At 42.2% G+C, this 14,212-nt stretch overlaps 1 protein-coding gene across 1 annotated transcript in view; it reads right to left on the reverse strand.

Moving 5' to 3' along the window:
* Positions 1-6,899: 6,899 nt before the first annotated feature.
* LOC306918979 (dual oxidase 1-like) overlaps positions 6,900-14,212 on the reverse strand; it is a gene marked incomplete at its 5' end in the record, with an annotated part of 62,076 nt that continues 54,763 nt past the window's right edge. Inside the window, 5 exons of the mRNA XM_079531815.1 lie at positions 6,900-7,039; positions 7,663-7,732; positions 8,327-8,385; positions 9,625-9,780; positions 11,441-11,599. Of these exons, the coding sequence (XP_079387941.1) occupies positions 6,917-7,039; positions 7,663-7,732; positions 8,327-8,385; positions 9,625-9,780; positions 11,441-11,599 (567 nt within the window). The remainder of the gene's footprint in view (positions 7,040-7,662; positions 7,733-8,326; positions 8,386-9,624; positions 9,781-11,440; positions 11,600-14,212) is intronic.

Below are 14,212 nucleotides of genomic sequence, written 5' to 3' on the forward strand. Positions count from 1 at the left end.
AGGACATGGACATTGGACATGTACATGTACATGTGGCAGGAAGCTGTTATGACGTTTTGACACAATCAGTATTGTGTAAATTCTGTCACTCTATTTTGAGTGTCAGAAGGGGGGAGGGTATTGGTTAATCAGGTAAAGGTCAAATTGATAATGAGGGGTATTTTTTCAGATTGCACTCAATGCAGTTTGATTAAATTCTTTAAAAATGTATAACATCTTATGAGGAGTCAGAGTGTCACGATAAATTACTTTTGTTTAGAGGGAACATGCAATGAGTTTTAAACTTATTGTGGCTTATAATTGCTTGGAGAAATGACTATTGTCAACAAATGTGCAGTCTAATTTAGGATGCATTATTCATGTATAGAAGTAATTTGGTTGTTCAAGAAACGACCATTGCATTAATAAGGCAAACGAAAAATGAGTCTACATTGTTAAATTTATCAGGAGTTGGCGAGACAAGAGAGTACAAGGAACAATTTGATTTTAATATATTTAATCTTTTTTAAGACTTTGTAAGTAACACTGAGTAGTCGATACTAACATGTGTGAACCAAATATTTTAATGCATGGTTGTGTTTTGCAAAAGAATGTCTACTCTAAATCTTGGTGTGGAGTTAGTTCATATTTCTAAACAGGAGGATGACGGAGAAAAAAACAGTTGCAGTGACCCAGTTTGGAGTATGCCAGTGTACCAGTGGACATCCGACATCATGTCAATATTGACACCTGTGCCGAAGGCGAGTTCTGCTCTCCTCTACACAACAGTGGTCAACATCTACAGGGCATCCTACAGCTGCTAAGCGGTTAACCAGAAGATTTCATTGCCGATACTACGTCATCTATGGAGTACGGACGTCTGCACCAGGTGTCAGACGACATCAATCTTCAGTTCAAATCACCAGGTCACTTCTACACGCTGCACGTCATCTGTGTCTAAAGCTGGTATACAGTCTTTTAGTCACCCAGCTTTCTGATTGCTCAGAAATATGCAAAGCTACATGGATGGGGAGTATTTGTTCGAAATGAAGATCATCGTTCCACATTCTTGTTGATTACACGTCCCTTGTTCATGGCCGTCCAGAGCCAGGATTCATCTGCTTTATATTTTAGTCGAAAAAAAAGAAAGTCTAAAGCGCGTGGACCATCGACGTGGGATTTGCATCAAACTTTGGAGAAAAAAAAAAAAGATGTATTACTGTATTATTTGGTATGATTTTGTGTTTGTTTTCATATTTTGTTTTGATGAATCACGACGGATGTTGTGTTTCTATTTGAGCCTTAATTGTATTCTAGCTTTCCAATTATGAATGGTGAGGGCGGTCTGCAATTATGGTTCAAAATTAGTTTGTTGGTCATCATTGATGTATCATTCAATTTTAGCTTTGATCGTGTTTTCAAGTCTCCCATGTCTGTGATAACTAGCGGACATGGCAGAATGATACGATGGAGGTTCGAATTATTGCTTGTTGTTTGTTTAATTTCAGTTTGATGTTTTTAGAGCACCCAGGGGGGACCTTGAAAAATTTAAAGGTTTTGAAGAGGAAGAAACAAAATAATTGATTTTTAAAGTTTTAATATTTTGGTCCAAATTATGATTCATAATTCATAGTGACAGACTGAGTCTGTCAAAGGGGGAATGTGGTAAATTATGAATCATATAAGCATATATGCTACTTGAGCAATGCTAAACAAATGTTAAAATTGGACAGTTACAAAGTGAAGATTTTAGACGAATCCTATTTACCATGAGTAAAGTATCCTATTTACCATGACCAAAAGGGGCTATTGTCAATGTCTTGAGCTAGCAACACCTCACTAGGAGATAATGCAAATGCTTTTGTTCTAAGTTCCCTTGAAGCCCACAGAAGGTGCGAGACAGACGGCTAGTTTTACTGCAGAGAAGACTTTTATTGTCCTACTGACGGCCAAATGTCTTATCGGGTCTTATTTCTGCTTGAATCTAATGCAATGACTTTAAAACATTACGTTGGATATACCTTCTTAAAATGTCTTAAAACACTCTTGTTACTATAGAATAAATAAAGATAAACGCTAGGAAACTTATACATAGACTCGGTTACTAAATTATTAGTGCATTCAGTACTAATCTAAAATGTACTCTTAACATAGGGTATTTCAGGAATATAGTGTTATGTATCAAGCTCATTCATTTCTTAAATATAGTCGGTTCACGTTTATATACTTTTGTTTAGTTTCATATAGTTCTGTTCATATATTTCCGTTAGGTTTATATCTTCATTGTATCTTTAATTCATTATTGTGGTATTCTCATTTCACCTGTGGAACAAATGTTTACCATAAGACTCGCCTTTTGTCTAGAAGTGCCTGCCTCTAACAGGAAGTCAGGCTCAGACCTCATTGGTTAGAAGTCAGGAAGTGTTTATACCCAGAGAGGGGAGGGACTTCTTGGGGGACGGCGAATCTTGAGTATTTAATGCCATGTAATGTCAACATTCAGGGCTGTATCAACTAGACTCATTTTGGGACGGAGGCTGGTGTAGATACAGACCACAGCGTGTAATTTCCACATGCATGTTTTGTTAACGACCTGACTTCTGTGTTTAACAAATAAATGCGGATGTCATGAGACCATCATCACGGGTTTTTCTTTGTTCTTTCTCCTGCTCCGTCCGAGGCGACACACACACACACACTTCGAGATTCCACATACGTCTCTAAATGTTCAGATGAATTGAAAATGTAATGAAATGTACCCATTCTACATACTGTGAAATATAATGAAATGTACCCATTGTACATACTGTGAAATATAATGAAATGTACCCATTCTGCATACTGTGAAATATAATGAAATGTATACATTCTACATACTGTGAAATACAATGAAATGTACCCATTCTACATACTGTGAAATACAATGAAATGTACCCATTCTACATACTGTGAAATATAATGAAATGTACCCATTCTACATACTGTGAAATACAATGAAATGTACCCATTCTACATACTGTGAAATATAATGAAATGTACCCATTCTACATACTGTGAAATATAATTAAATGTACCCATTCTACATACTGTGAAATATAATGAAATGTACCCATTCTACATACTGTGAAATATAATGAAATGTATCCATTCTACATACTGTGAAATATAATGAAATGTACCCATTCTACATACTGTGAAATATAATGAAATGTACCCATTCTACATACTGTGAAATATAATGAAATATACCCATTCTACATACTGTGAAATACAATGAAATGTACCCATTCTACATACTGTGAAATATAATGAAATGTACCCATTCTACATATTGTGAAATATAATGAAATATACCCATTCTACATACTGTGAAATACAATGAAATGTACCCCTTCTACATACTGTGAAATATAATGAAATGTACCCATTCTACATACTGTGAAATATAATGAAATGTACCCATTCTACATATTGTGAAATATAATGAAATATACCCATTCTACATACTGTGAAATACAATGAAATGTACCCATTCTACATACTGTGAAATACAATGAAATGTACCCATTCTACATACTGTGAAATACAATGAAATGTACCCATTCTACATACTGTGAAATACAATGAAATGTACCCATTCTACATACTGTGAAATATAATGAAATGTACCCATTCTACATACTGTGAAATATAATGAAATGTACCCATTCTACATACTGTGAAATATAATGAAATGTACCCATTCTACATACTGTGAAATATAATGAAATGTACCCATTCTACATACTGTGAAATATAATGAAATGTACCCATTCTACATACTGTGAAATATAATGAAATGTACCCATTCTACATACTGTTCTTCACCACCTGAGGGCAGAGTGTGACCATTGATCATTCCGGGAACCTCTGCTGTTATGATCATGTGTTGTTGAACCTCTGCTGTTATGATCATGTGTTGTTGTCACAGGGTTAGGGTTAGGGTCTGTTGTCACAGAGCAATGTCTATTTATGGAGCTCCAACAAGTCTTAGCATGACCTTTCTACAATGTAGTCACGTCTATCTCCACCAGACTATTGTCATATTGATCACCAGACAGACAGAGGTCTATCTCCACCAGACTATTGTCATATTGATCACCAGACAGACAGAGGTCATGAACGTAGATCTATCTCCACCAGACTATTGTCATATTGATCACCAGACAGACAGAGGTCATGAACGTAGATTTATCTGCAGGATAGCATTTACACATGTGAGGAACTACATTTATTTGACTACATATGTTCTTTTAAAGTTATTTTAAAAGTCCTAACCCCCACATGGAGTTGCACCACTCAGTTCACACGGGTGTGATTTTCTTACCACTCTGGGGCTCCTATTGGGAACAACCCCTTCCTTACTGTAGTACCGTAATGTACAGCAATGTACTGTAATGTACAGTTCCTTACTGTATCATCCACTCCCTCACGTCTGGTGAGCAGGTAGGGGTTCTCAACCAGAGGTCCGGGGACCACCAGGGGTCCTTGAGGGGGTTCCAGGGGGTCTGGGGAACACTAGTGGTCCTTGAGGGGGGTCCGGGGACCACCAGGGGTCCTTGAGGGGGTTCCAGGTGGTCCAGTGACCACCAGTGGTCCTTGAGGGGGTTCCAGGGGGTCCGGGGAACACCAGTGGTCCTTGAGGGGGGTCCAGGGGGTCCGGGGACCACCAGTGGTCCTTGAGGGGGGTCCAGGGGGTCCGGGGAACACCAGTGGTCCTTGAGGGGGGTCCGGGGACCACCAGTGGTCCTTGAGGGGGTTCCAGGGGGTCCGGGGACCACCAGTGGTCCTTGAGGGGGGTCCAGGGGGTCCAGGGACCACCAGTGGTCCTTGAGGGGGTTCCAGGGGGTCCGGGGACCACCAGTGGTCCTTGAGGGGGGTCCAGGGGGTCCGGGGACCACCAGTGGTCCTTGAGGGGGTTCCTGGGGGTCCGGGGACCATCAGTGGTCCTTGAGGGGGGTCCAGGGGGTCCGGGGACCATCAGTGGTCCTTGAGGGGGGTCCAGGGGGTCCAGGGACCACCAGTGGACCTTGAGGGGGGTCCAGGGGGTCCGGGGACCACCAGTGGTCCTTGAGGGGGGTCCAGGGGTCCCATAAGAGTTACAATAAATAATAAGGGTCTAACATTTAGACCCTTATTATTTGTTCGGATTTCGGGAGATTAGCCGAGTATCCGACAGACTCTAGCAGCAGACGGGATTTACTAAAGAATTAACACGCATAGGCTAAACTAAATGTTCCAATAATCGCTTCTCTTACAAACTCAACATGCTTTTTATAAGGTTTATTAGCTCATTATACAATACAAACACATACAACATACACACTGGTTTGTTTCTCCCTCCCCATGACACAGGTGGATACAGTACTCTGGATCTTTGCCTAATAGTCTGTTCCTCTCCTAGCTGTCTTTGAGGAGTTCAGCCCCTGTTGATCTTGGTACTATTTAGCTCAACACTACCAACTTAAGTTCACCTATGGTAGTCTACAACCCATGTTCACCTGGTTATACCTGCTATGATCACCTGGTGTAGCTATGTTATAGCTATGGTTTTAAATCTATGGAGACAAACAAGAGGCACAGATACATACATTGTTATAATCTAACATCACACAACACAACACATGATATCAATTAAACACATTTCTATATGCTCACCACTGGCCTCCCGCCTTCCTGCTTCCCTGATGGTCTCCTTTCAAATCTAACTCCGGCCCTGCTTGCTTTCCCCCACATACAGCAGGTCCCTCCTCCCCGGCCAATCAAAAGCCCAGTGGCCCCTTCTCCGCCTGAGATAGGCGGTTCTAAGCCCTTGCCTGTCAGCTAACTTGCATCACACTCCTTGTGATGCAAGCCTGGAACTCTCTCTGACCAGCTTAACCGGTAGACTCTTAGATATTATTATAAAGGTGTTTGGTAACCCAATATCTAAGTATTGACTCTAGAACACATATTGATACACATATGACAGGATTAAAGTGGTACTTGGTCACACATTGCCCCCCCTGCCATCATATGTGTGTGCCTTGTGAGTCAGCCCCCCTTCCTCTGTAGGTGTCGTAAAACACCCCTCTCTAGCAGGAAGGTAGCTGCAAGCAGCCCCTGCATGCAGCCTGTTTATTGCCCCATGGAATGTGATACTATGACAGTTCCTTCTTTCCCTCCGATGAGAGCACATGTCTAGATCACATATATTTCCCTCAATGTCGTCATATCTCGTCCATCCATAATTGGACAATACATTATTGTTATCATAAATCCACACAGTACAAAGTGTACATTATGATAAATCCACAACGTATCGTTCAGGATAATATTGATGTTGTCAACAGAGAGGTGTGAGAGGTCAGCTTGACCACTACCTCACAACAGTGACAGATAAGACTGATCTGAATCTGAATGTAGGGTGGCAGCGGGGGCAGTGTCTGAGTGTACAGGGTTTAATGAGGTCAGCTCCATATATGGAGATCTAAGGGTGGCAGCGGGGGTAGTGTCTGAGTGTACAGGGTTTGATGAGGTCAGCTCCATATATGGAGATCTAAGGGTGGCAGCGGGGGCAGTGTCTGAGTGTACAGGGTTTGATGAGGTCAGATCAACAGGAATTAATTCTGTATTGGCTATATATGGAGTGTGTCACGACTCACGAGGCGTGACGGTCGGTCGGACGGACGGACAGGTTTTCATAGTAAACTAAACAATAAATGTATGTGACAATGAAGAAACCTCAAACTTTGATTTATTTCACAATCATTCAGTCATATGCAATAACCAAAACAATAACCAAAACAACTATTTAAAAACAGTTGATTTCAACAATTAATTAAAGTTCTCATAATGGTGGATAAACAGAGTCTGGTCTCGTATTAATAATATTAATAATAATAATAATTAGTAATAATTAAAAGTTCTCATAATGATGGATAAACAGAGTCTGGTCTCGGCGGTTCATCTGTCGACACGCTGTCTCCACGTTCTTAGTGAGTCCTGGAGGTCCACAGCTGAACACGCCCATCTTATTCACCTGGAGATATAACATTACATATTATAACATCATATTACTATAGGACCACAGCTGAACACGCCCATCTTATTCACCTGGAGATATAACATTACATATTATAACATCATATTACTATAGGACCACAGCTGAACACGCCCATCTTATTCACCTGGAGATATAACATTACATATTATAACATCATATTACTATAGGACCACAGCTGAACACGCCTATCTTAGTCACCTGGAGATATAACATTACATATTATAACATCATATTACTATAGGACCACAGCTGAACACGCCCATCTTAGTCACCTGGAGATATAACATTACATATTATAACATCTTTATCACCTGGAAATATAACATTACATATTATAACATCTTTATCACCTGGAAATATAACATTACATATTATAACAACATATTACTATAGGTCCACAGCTGAACACGACCATCTTATTCACCTAGAAACAACATAACATAACATTAAAATATGAAATAACATATTCCATAAAAAATAGACAGGCAGGCAGACAGACAGACAGACAGACAGACAGACAGACAGACAGACAGACAGACAGACAGACAGACAGACAGACAGACAGACAGACAGACAGACAGACAGACAGACAGACAGACCTCAGGATGGACTTCCTGTAGAGAGCTGAAGAAGGAGACGAACGGAGGACGTCCAAAATGAGTGACTGACCTGAGATCAGTGGAGAGGTTTATATTATTATAATACATTATATATACTGACCTGAGATCAGTGGAGAGGTTTATATTATTATAATACATTATATATACTGACCTGAGATCAGTGGAGAGGTTTATATTATTATAATACATTATATATACTGACCTGAGATCAGTGGAGAGGTTTATATTATTATAATACATTATATATACTGACCTGAGATCAGTGGAGAGGTTTATATTATTATTATTACATTATATATACTGACCTGAGATCAGTGGAGAGGTTTATATTATTATAATACATTATATATACTGACCTGAGATCAGTGGAGAGGTTTATATTATTATAATACATTATATATACTGACCTGAGATCAGTGGAGAGGTTTATATTATTATAATACATTATATATACTGACCTGAGATCAGTGGAGAGGTTTATATTATTATAATACATTATATATACTGACCTGAGACCAGTGGAGAGGTAATATATTACTCTATGTACACAGAGTAATATATGTAATAGAGTAATAGAATAATATATGTAATAGAGTAATATATGTAATAGAGTAATATATGTAATAGAGTAATAGTGACAGACCTGAGACCAGTAAAGAGGCTGCGCTGCCACACCTTCTGGAAGTGACGCTCACACACATACTGCACCGTGCACGCACGCACGCACGCACGCACGCACGCACGCACGCACGCACGCACGCACGCACGCACGCACGCACGCACGCACGCACGCACGCACGCACGCACGCACGCACACACGCACACACGCACACACACACGCACACATACACACATACACACACACACACACACACACACACACACACACACACACACACACACACACAGTGAGTGAGTGACAGAGCTGAGGTCAGTGAAGAGGCTGCGTCCTTTCAAACGGGGAGCAAGGAACGCACACGTTGTTGCCTGGATTAATGGGTAGGGGTCTATAGGGTCTCACCAACATGGTGAGACCCTATATCCGTAGGTCGAACCTCTCAGCCAGCTGGGTGATGTAAAGGTGTTGTATTAGTGGTAGGGGTAGTGGGTAGGGGGTCTGTATTAGTGGTAGGGGTCAGTATTAAGGGTTAGGGTCTCACCTAATGGTGGTCCGTAGGTCGAACCAGCTGGGTGATGTAAAGGTAAGGTGTTGTATTAGTGGTAGGGGTCAGTATTAAGGGTTAGGGTCTCACCTAATGGTGGTCCATAGGTCGAACCAGCTGGGTGATGTAAAGGTGTTGTATTAGTGGTAGGGGTCAGTATTAAGGGTTAGGGTCTCACCTAATGGTGGTCCGTAGGTCGAACCTCTCAGCCAGCTGGGTGATGTAAAGGTGTTGTATTAGTGGTAGGGGTCAGTATTAAGGGTTAGGGTCTCTCCAACATGGTGGTCCGTAGGTCGAACCTCTCAGCCAGCTGGGTGATGTAAAGGTGTTGTAGTAGTGGTAGGGGTCAGTATTAAGGGTTAGGGTGGTCCGTAGGTCGAACCAGCTGGGTGATGTAAAGGTGTTGTATTAGTGGTAGGGGTCAGTATTAAGGGTTAGGGTCTCACCAACATGGTGGTCCTGAGGTCGAACCTCTCAGCCAGCTGGGTGATGTAGATGTGTTTTATTAGTGGTAGGGGTCAGTATTAGTGGTAGGGGTCAGTATTAGTGGTAGGGGTCAGTATTAGTGTATAGGGGTAGTGGGTAGGGGGTCCCTGTATAGGGTTAGGGTCTCACCAACATGGTGGTCCTGAGGTCGAACCTCTCGGCCAGCTGGGTGATGTAGATGTGTTGTATTAGTGGTAGGGGTCAGTATTAGTGGTAGGGGTAGTGGGTAGGGGGTCTGTATTAGTGGTAGGGGTAGTGGGTAGGGGGTCCCTGTATAGGGTTAGGGTCTCACCAACATGGTGGTCCTGAGGTCGAACCTCTCGGCCAGCTGGGTGATGTAGATGTGAACTGACACCAACTCCATGCTGTCTTGTTCCTCCACCTCTCTGATGATGTCAGAGACCCACTCGAACTGTTTCTGGGTCCTCGTCACCCAGATGAAATAAACCTGTTGAAATAACAACAACAACACCTGAATACACCTGTTAAAATAACAACACCACCTGAATACACCTGTTAAAATAACAACAACACCTGAATACACCTGTTAAAATAACAACAACAACAACAACACTGTTAACACCTGTCCTACACCTGTTGTATAACAATAGTGTTTATGTCCTCTGGTCACCCAGGTGAATACACATTGGTAAAAACTAGGCCTGTCAGTCGATTAAAATATTTAATCGCGATTAATCGCACGATTGCCCATAGTTAATCGCAAATTAATCGCAAATTAATCGCATATTTTTTATCCGTTCTAAATATACCTTAAATCAGTGGTTTTCAAGATTTTTCATATCAAGGCCCATTATTTATTCTGCATTTGAGCCACGGACCACCATTTGATGACATTTAGCCTTCCAGACCCAAACTAAAGAACTGTATTGATGTTGGTACCATTAGGAGAGATAACAGGCCAATGTTGATCAAAATAACATGTTTTCTAAGTTCTCTAATTGTGTAGACTTTTTGTAAATTAACTTTAAGTAATGCATTTGTTTAACAATTATTCAACTCTTGAGAGTTAAATATCTATAAGGGTTCATTTGGTTACCAACCCTCCATCATTTAGCAGTGGGCCACCTGGAATCCCCTCAGGGACCACTGGTGGTCTTTTCAAGTTTTAAATACTCAACATGGGAGAATGCTTGCTTTATTGCAAATGCCATGGAAGAGGGAAACAAAATCATAAACTCAACACACACACACACACACACACACACACACACACACACACACACACACACACACACACACACACACACACACACACACACACACACACACACACACACACACACACACACACGAGAGCCCCTGCCCCTCTCTCTCCTGAAAGTCAACATTAGCTTTAGCACTCATTAGCATGGTCTGTGTAGCATGATTAGCATCAAGCTTTCACAACTAACTAACTATGTTAGTCAACCAAAACTGCCAGAGTTTGCCCAATGCCCACTTCAAAGAGCTTCTGATCTAACACATTGTGAAGCAAATTAATTAATAACGAGCCCAACGGAGCCTACGGAGGCATTCAGCCTCTGCTCACAGCTCAACTGCCCGGTCCGGAGTCCGGACAGTGTGGGAATGGTAGAGAGAGAGTGGGGGGGGGGGGGGGGGGGGGGGGGGATGAGAGAGAGGCGGGGCTATTGGAATCTGCCTGCCTGCATTCAGATGCATGCGTCTCTCAACCGTTCTGTCAAACTTCACCGTGCGTTAATCGCACGTTAATTAAATTAACGCCGTTAAAAGGACGTTGAGTTAACGCACGATTAACGCGTTAACTTTGACAGCCTTAGTAAAAACTATTTAGGTTTAGGGTCTAAGGTTAGGTACCTTCTTACAGGTGATCTTGGACTTGACGGAGGACTTGAACACCAGGTCTTTGGGTTTGGGTTAGGGGTTAGGGGTTAAGGGTTAGGGGTTAGGGGTTAGGGGTTAGGGTTTAGGGTTAGGGGTTAAGGGTTAGGGGTTAGGGTTTAGGGTTAAGGGTTAGGGGTTAGGGTTTAGGGTTAGGGGTTAAGGGTTAGGGGTTAGGGTTAGGGTTATGGGTTAGGGGTTAGGGTTTAGGGGTTATGGGTTTAGGTTTAGGGTCTAAGGTTAGGTACCTTTTTGCAGGTGATCTTGGACTTGACGGAGGACTTGAACACCAGGTCTTTGAGGATGGAGGTGAAGGGCGTCACCCCGATGCCTCCTCCCACCAGAACCGACACCTCGAAGTCCATCCACTCCTGGTGACCCTCGCCGAACGGCCCGTCCAAATATAGCTGTACATCAAACAACAGCAGACAGTCGTCAGCGTACAGTACTGTAAATATGTTATACAGTATAAAGTCCATTCAGTCCTGATGACCCTCCCTGAAGCGGCCATCTAGGTACAGTATAAAGTCCATTCAGTCCTGATGACCCTCCCTGAAGCGGCCATCTAGGTACAGTATAAAGTCCATTCAGTCCTGATGACCCTCCCTGAAGCGGCCATCTAGGTACAGTATAAAGTCCATTCAGTCCTGATGACCCTCCCTGAAGCGGCCATCTAGGTACAGTATAAAGTCCATTCAGTCCTGATGACCCTCCCTGAAGCGGCCATCTAGGTACAGTATAAAGTCCATTCAGTCCTGATGACCCTCCCTGAAGCGGCCATCTAGGTACAGTATAAAGTCCATTCAGTCCTGATGACCCTCCCTGAAGCGGCCATCTAGGTACAGTATAAAGTCCATTCAGTCCTGATGACCCTCCCTGAAGCGGCCATCTAGGTACAGCTGTAACATTATTACGTACTGTGGTCGGATGGATCCAGAGTGGTATGCGTGGTTATAATTGGCTGTTGATCGTGACGTAATTAAGATTATGTTTCAATGTTGGGTGGCTAAAAGTAACGTGCGTATGTACGACACGTCGTTACTGACATGAAGTTTAAAATAAGAATTGAATGCACAGAATATCCATACGAAGCAACTGAAAAACCTGTTATTTCAATGGTAGTGGATGGAGAGAGAGGATTTTTGTCCAACCACGAAACGGCAACCAATGGGTGCGAAGAGGGGCGGGACAACGGACGGGACTTGACAAAGGGTGAATTACCTTAGGATAAGACCCCATCTCCAGGAGATGGGATCTTATCCTATAAGGTAATTACCGGTATATATTATATAATTACCTTAGGATAAGATCCCATCTCCAGGAGACAGTATTAATTACCTTAGGATAAGACCCCAGCTCCACCAGACAGTATAAGTACCTTAGGATAAGACCCCATCTCCAGGAGACAGTAATTACCTTAGGATAAGACCCCATCTCCAGTAGACAGTATAATTACCTTAGGATAAGACCCCATCTCCAGGAGAGAGTATAATTACCTTAGGATAAGACCCCATCTCCACCAGACAGTATAATTAACTTAGGATAAGACCCCATCTCCAGGAGACAGTATAATTACCTTAGGATAAGACCCCATCTCCAGGAGACAGTAATTACCTTAGGATAAGACCCCATCTCCACCAGACAGTATAAGTACCTTAGGATAAGACCCCATCTCCAGGAGACAGTATAATTACCTTAGGATAAGACCCCATCTCCAGGAGACAGTATAATTACCTTAGGATAAGACCCCATCTCCACCAGACAGTATAATTACCTTAGGATAAGACCCCATCTCCAGGAGACAGTATAATTACCTTAGGATAAGACCCCATCTCCAGGAGACAGTAATTACCTTAGGATAAGACCCCATCTCCAGTAGACAGTAATTACCTTAGGATAAGACCCCATCTCCAGGAGACAGTAATTACCTTAGGATAAGACCCCATCTCCACCAGACAGTATAATTACCTTAGGATAAGACCCCATCTCCAGGAGACAGTATAATTACCTTAGGATAAGACCCCATCTCCAGTAGACAGTAATTACCTTAGGATAAGACCCCATCTCCAGTAGACAGTAATTACCTTAGGATAAGACCCCATCTCCAGTAGACAGTAATTACCTTAGGATAAGACCCCATCTCCACCAGACAGTATAATTACCTTAGGATAACATCCCATCTCCAGTAGACAGTAATTACCTTAGGATAAGACCCCATCTCCAGGAGACAGTAATTACCTTAGGATAAGACCCCATCTCCAGTAGACAGTATAATTACCTTAGGATAAGACCCCATCTCCAGGAGAGAGTATAATTACCTTAGGATAAGACCCCATCTCCACCAGACAGTATAATTAACTTAGGATAAGACCCCATCTCCAGGAGACAGTATAATTACCTTAGGATAAGACCCCATCTCCAGGAGACAGTAATTACCTTAGGATAAGACCCCATCTCCAGTAGACAGTATAATTACCTTAGGATAAGACCCCATCTCCAGTAGACAGTAATTACCTTAGGATAAGACCCCATCTCCAGTAGACAGTAATTACCTTAGGATAAGACCCCATCTCCAGTAGACAGTAATTACCTTAGGATAAGACCCCATCTCCACCAGACAGTATAATTACCTTAGGATAAGACCCCATCTCCAGTAGACAGTAATTACCTTAGGATAACATCCCATCTCCAGTAGACAGTAATTACCTTAGGATAAGACCCCATCTCCAGGAGACAGTAATTACCTTAGGATAAGACCCCATCTCCACCAGACAGTATAATTACCTTAGGATAACATCCCATCTCCAGTAGACAGTAATTACCTTAGGATAAGACCCCATCTCCAGTAGATAGTAATTACCTTAGGATAAGACCCCATCTCCACCAGACAGTATAATTACCTTAGGATAACATCCCATCTCCAGTAGACAGTAATTACCTTAGGATAAGACCCCATCTCCAGGAGACAGTAATTACCTTAGGATAAGACCCCATCTCCAGGAGAGAGTATAATTACCTTA

The sequence above is a fragment of the Electrona antarctica genome (genome assembly GCF_951216825.1).
Source record: "Electrona antarctica genome assembly, contig: scaffold_228, whole genome shotgun sequence".
NCBI lineage: Eukaryota > Metazoa > Chordata > Actinopteri > Myctophiformes > Myctophidae > Electrona > Electrona antarctica.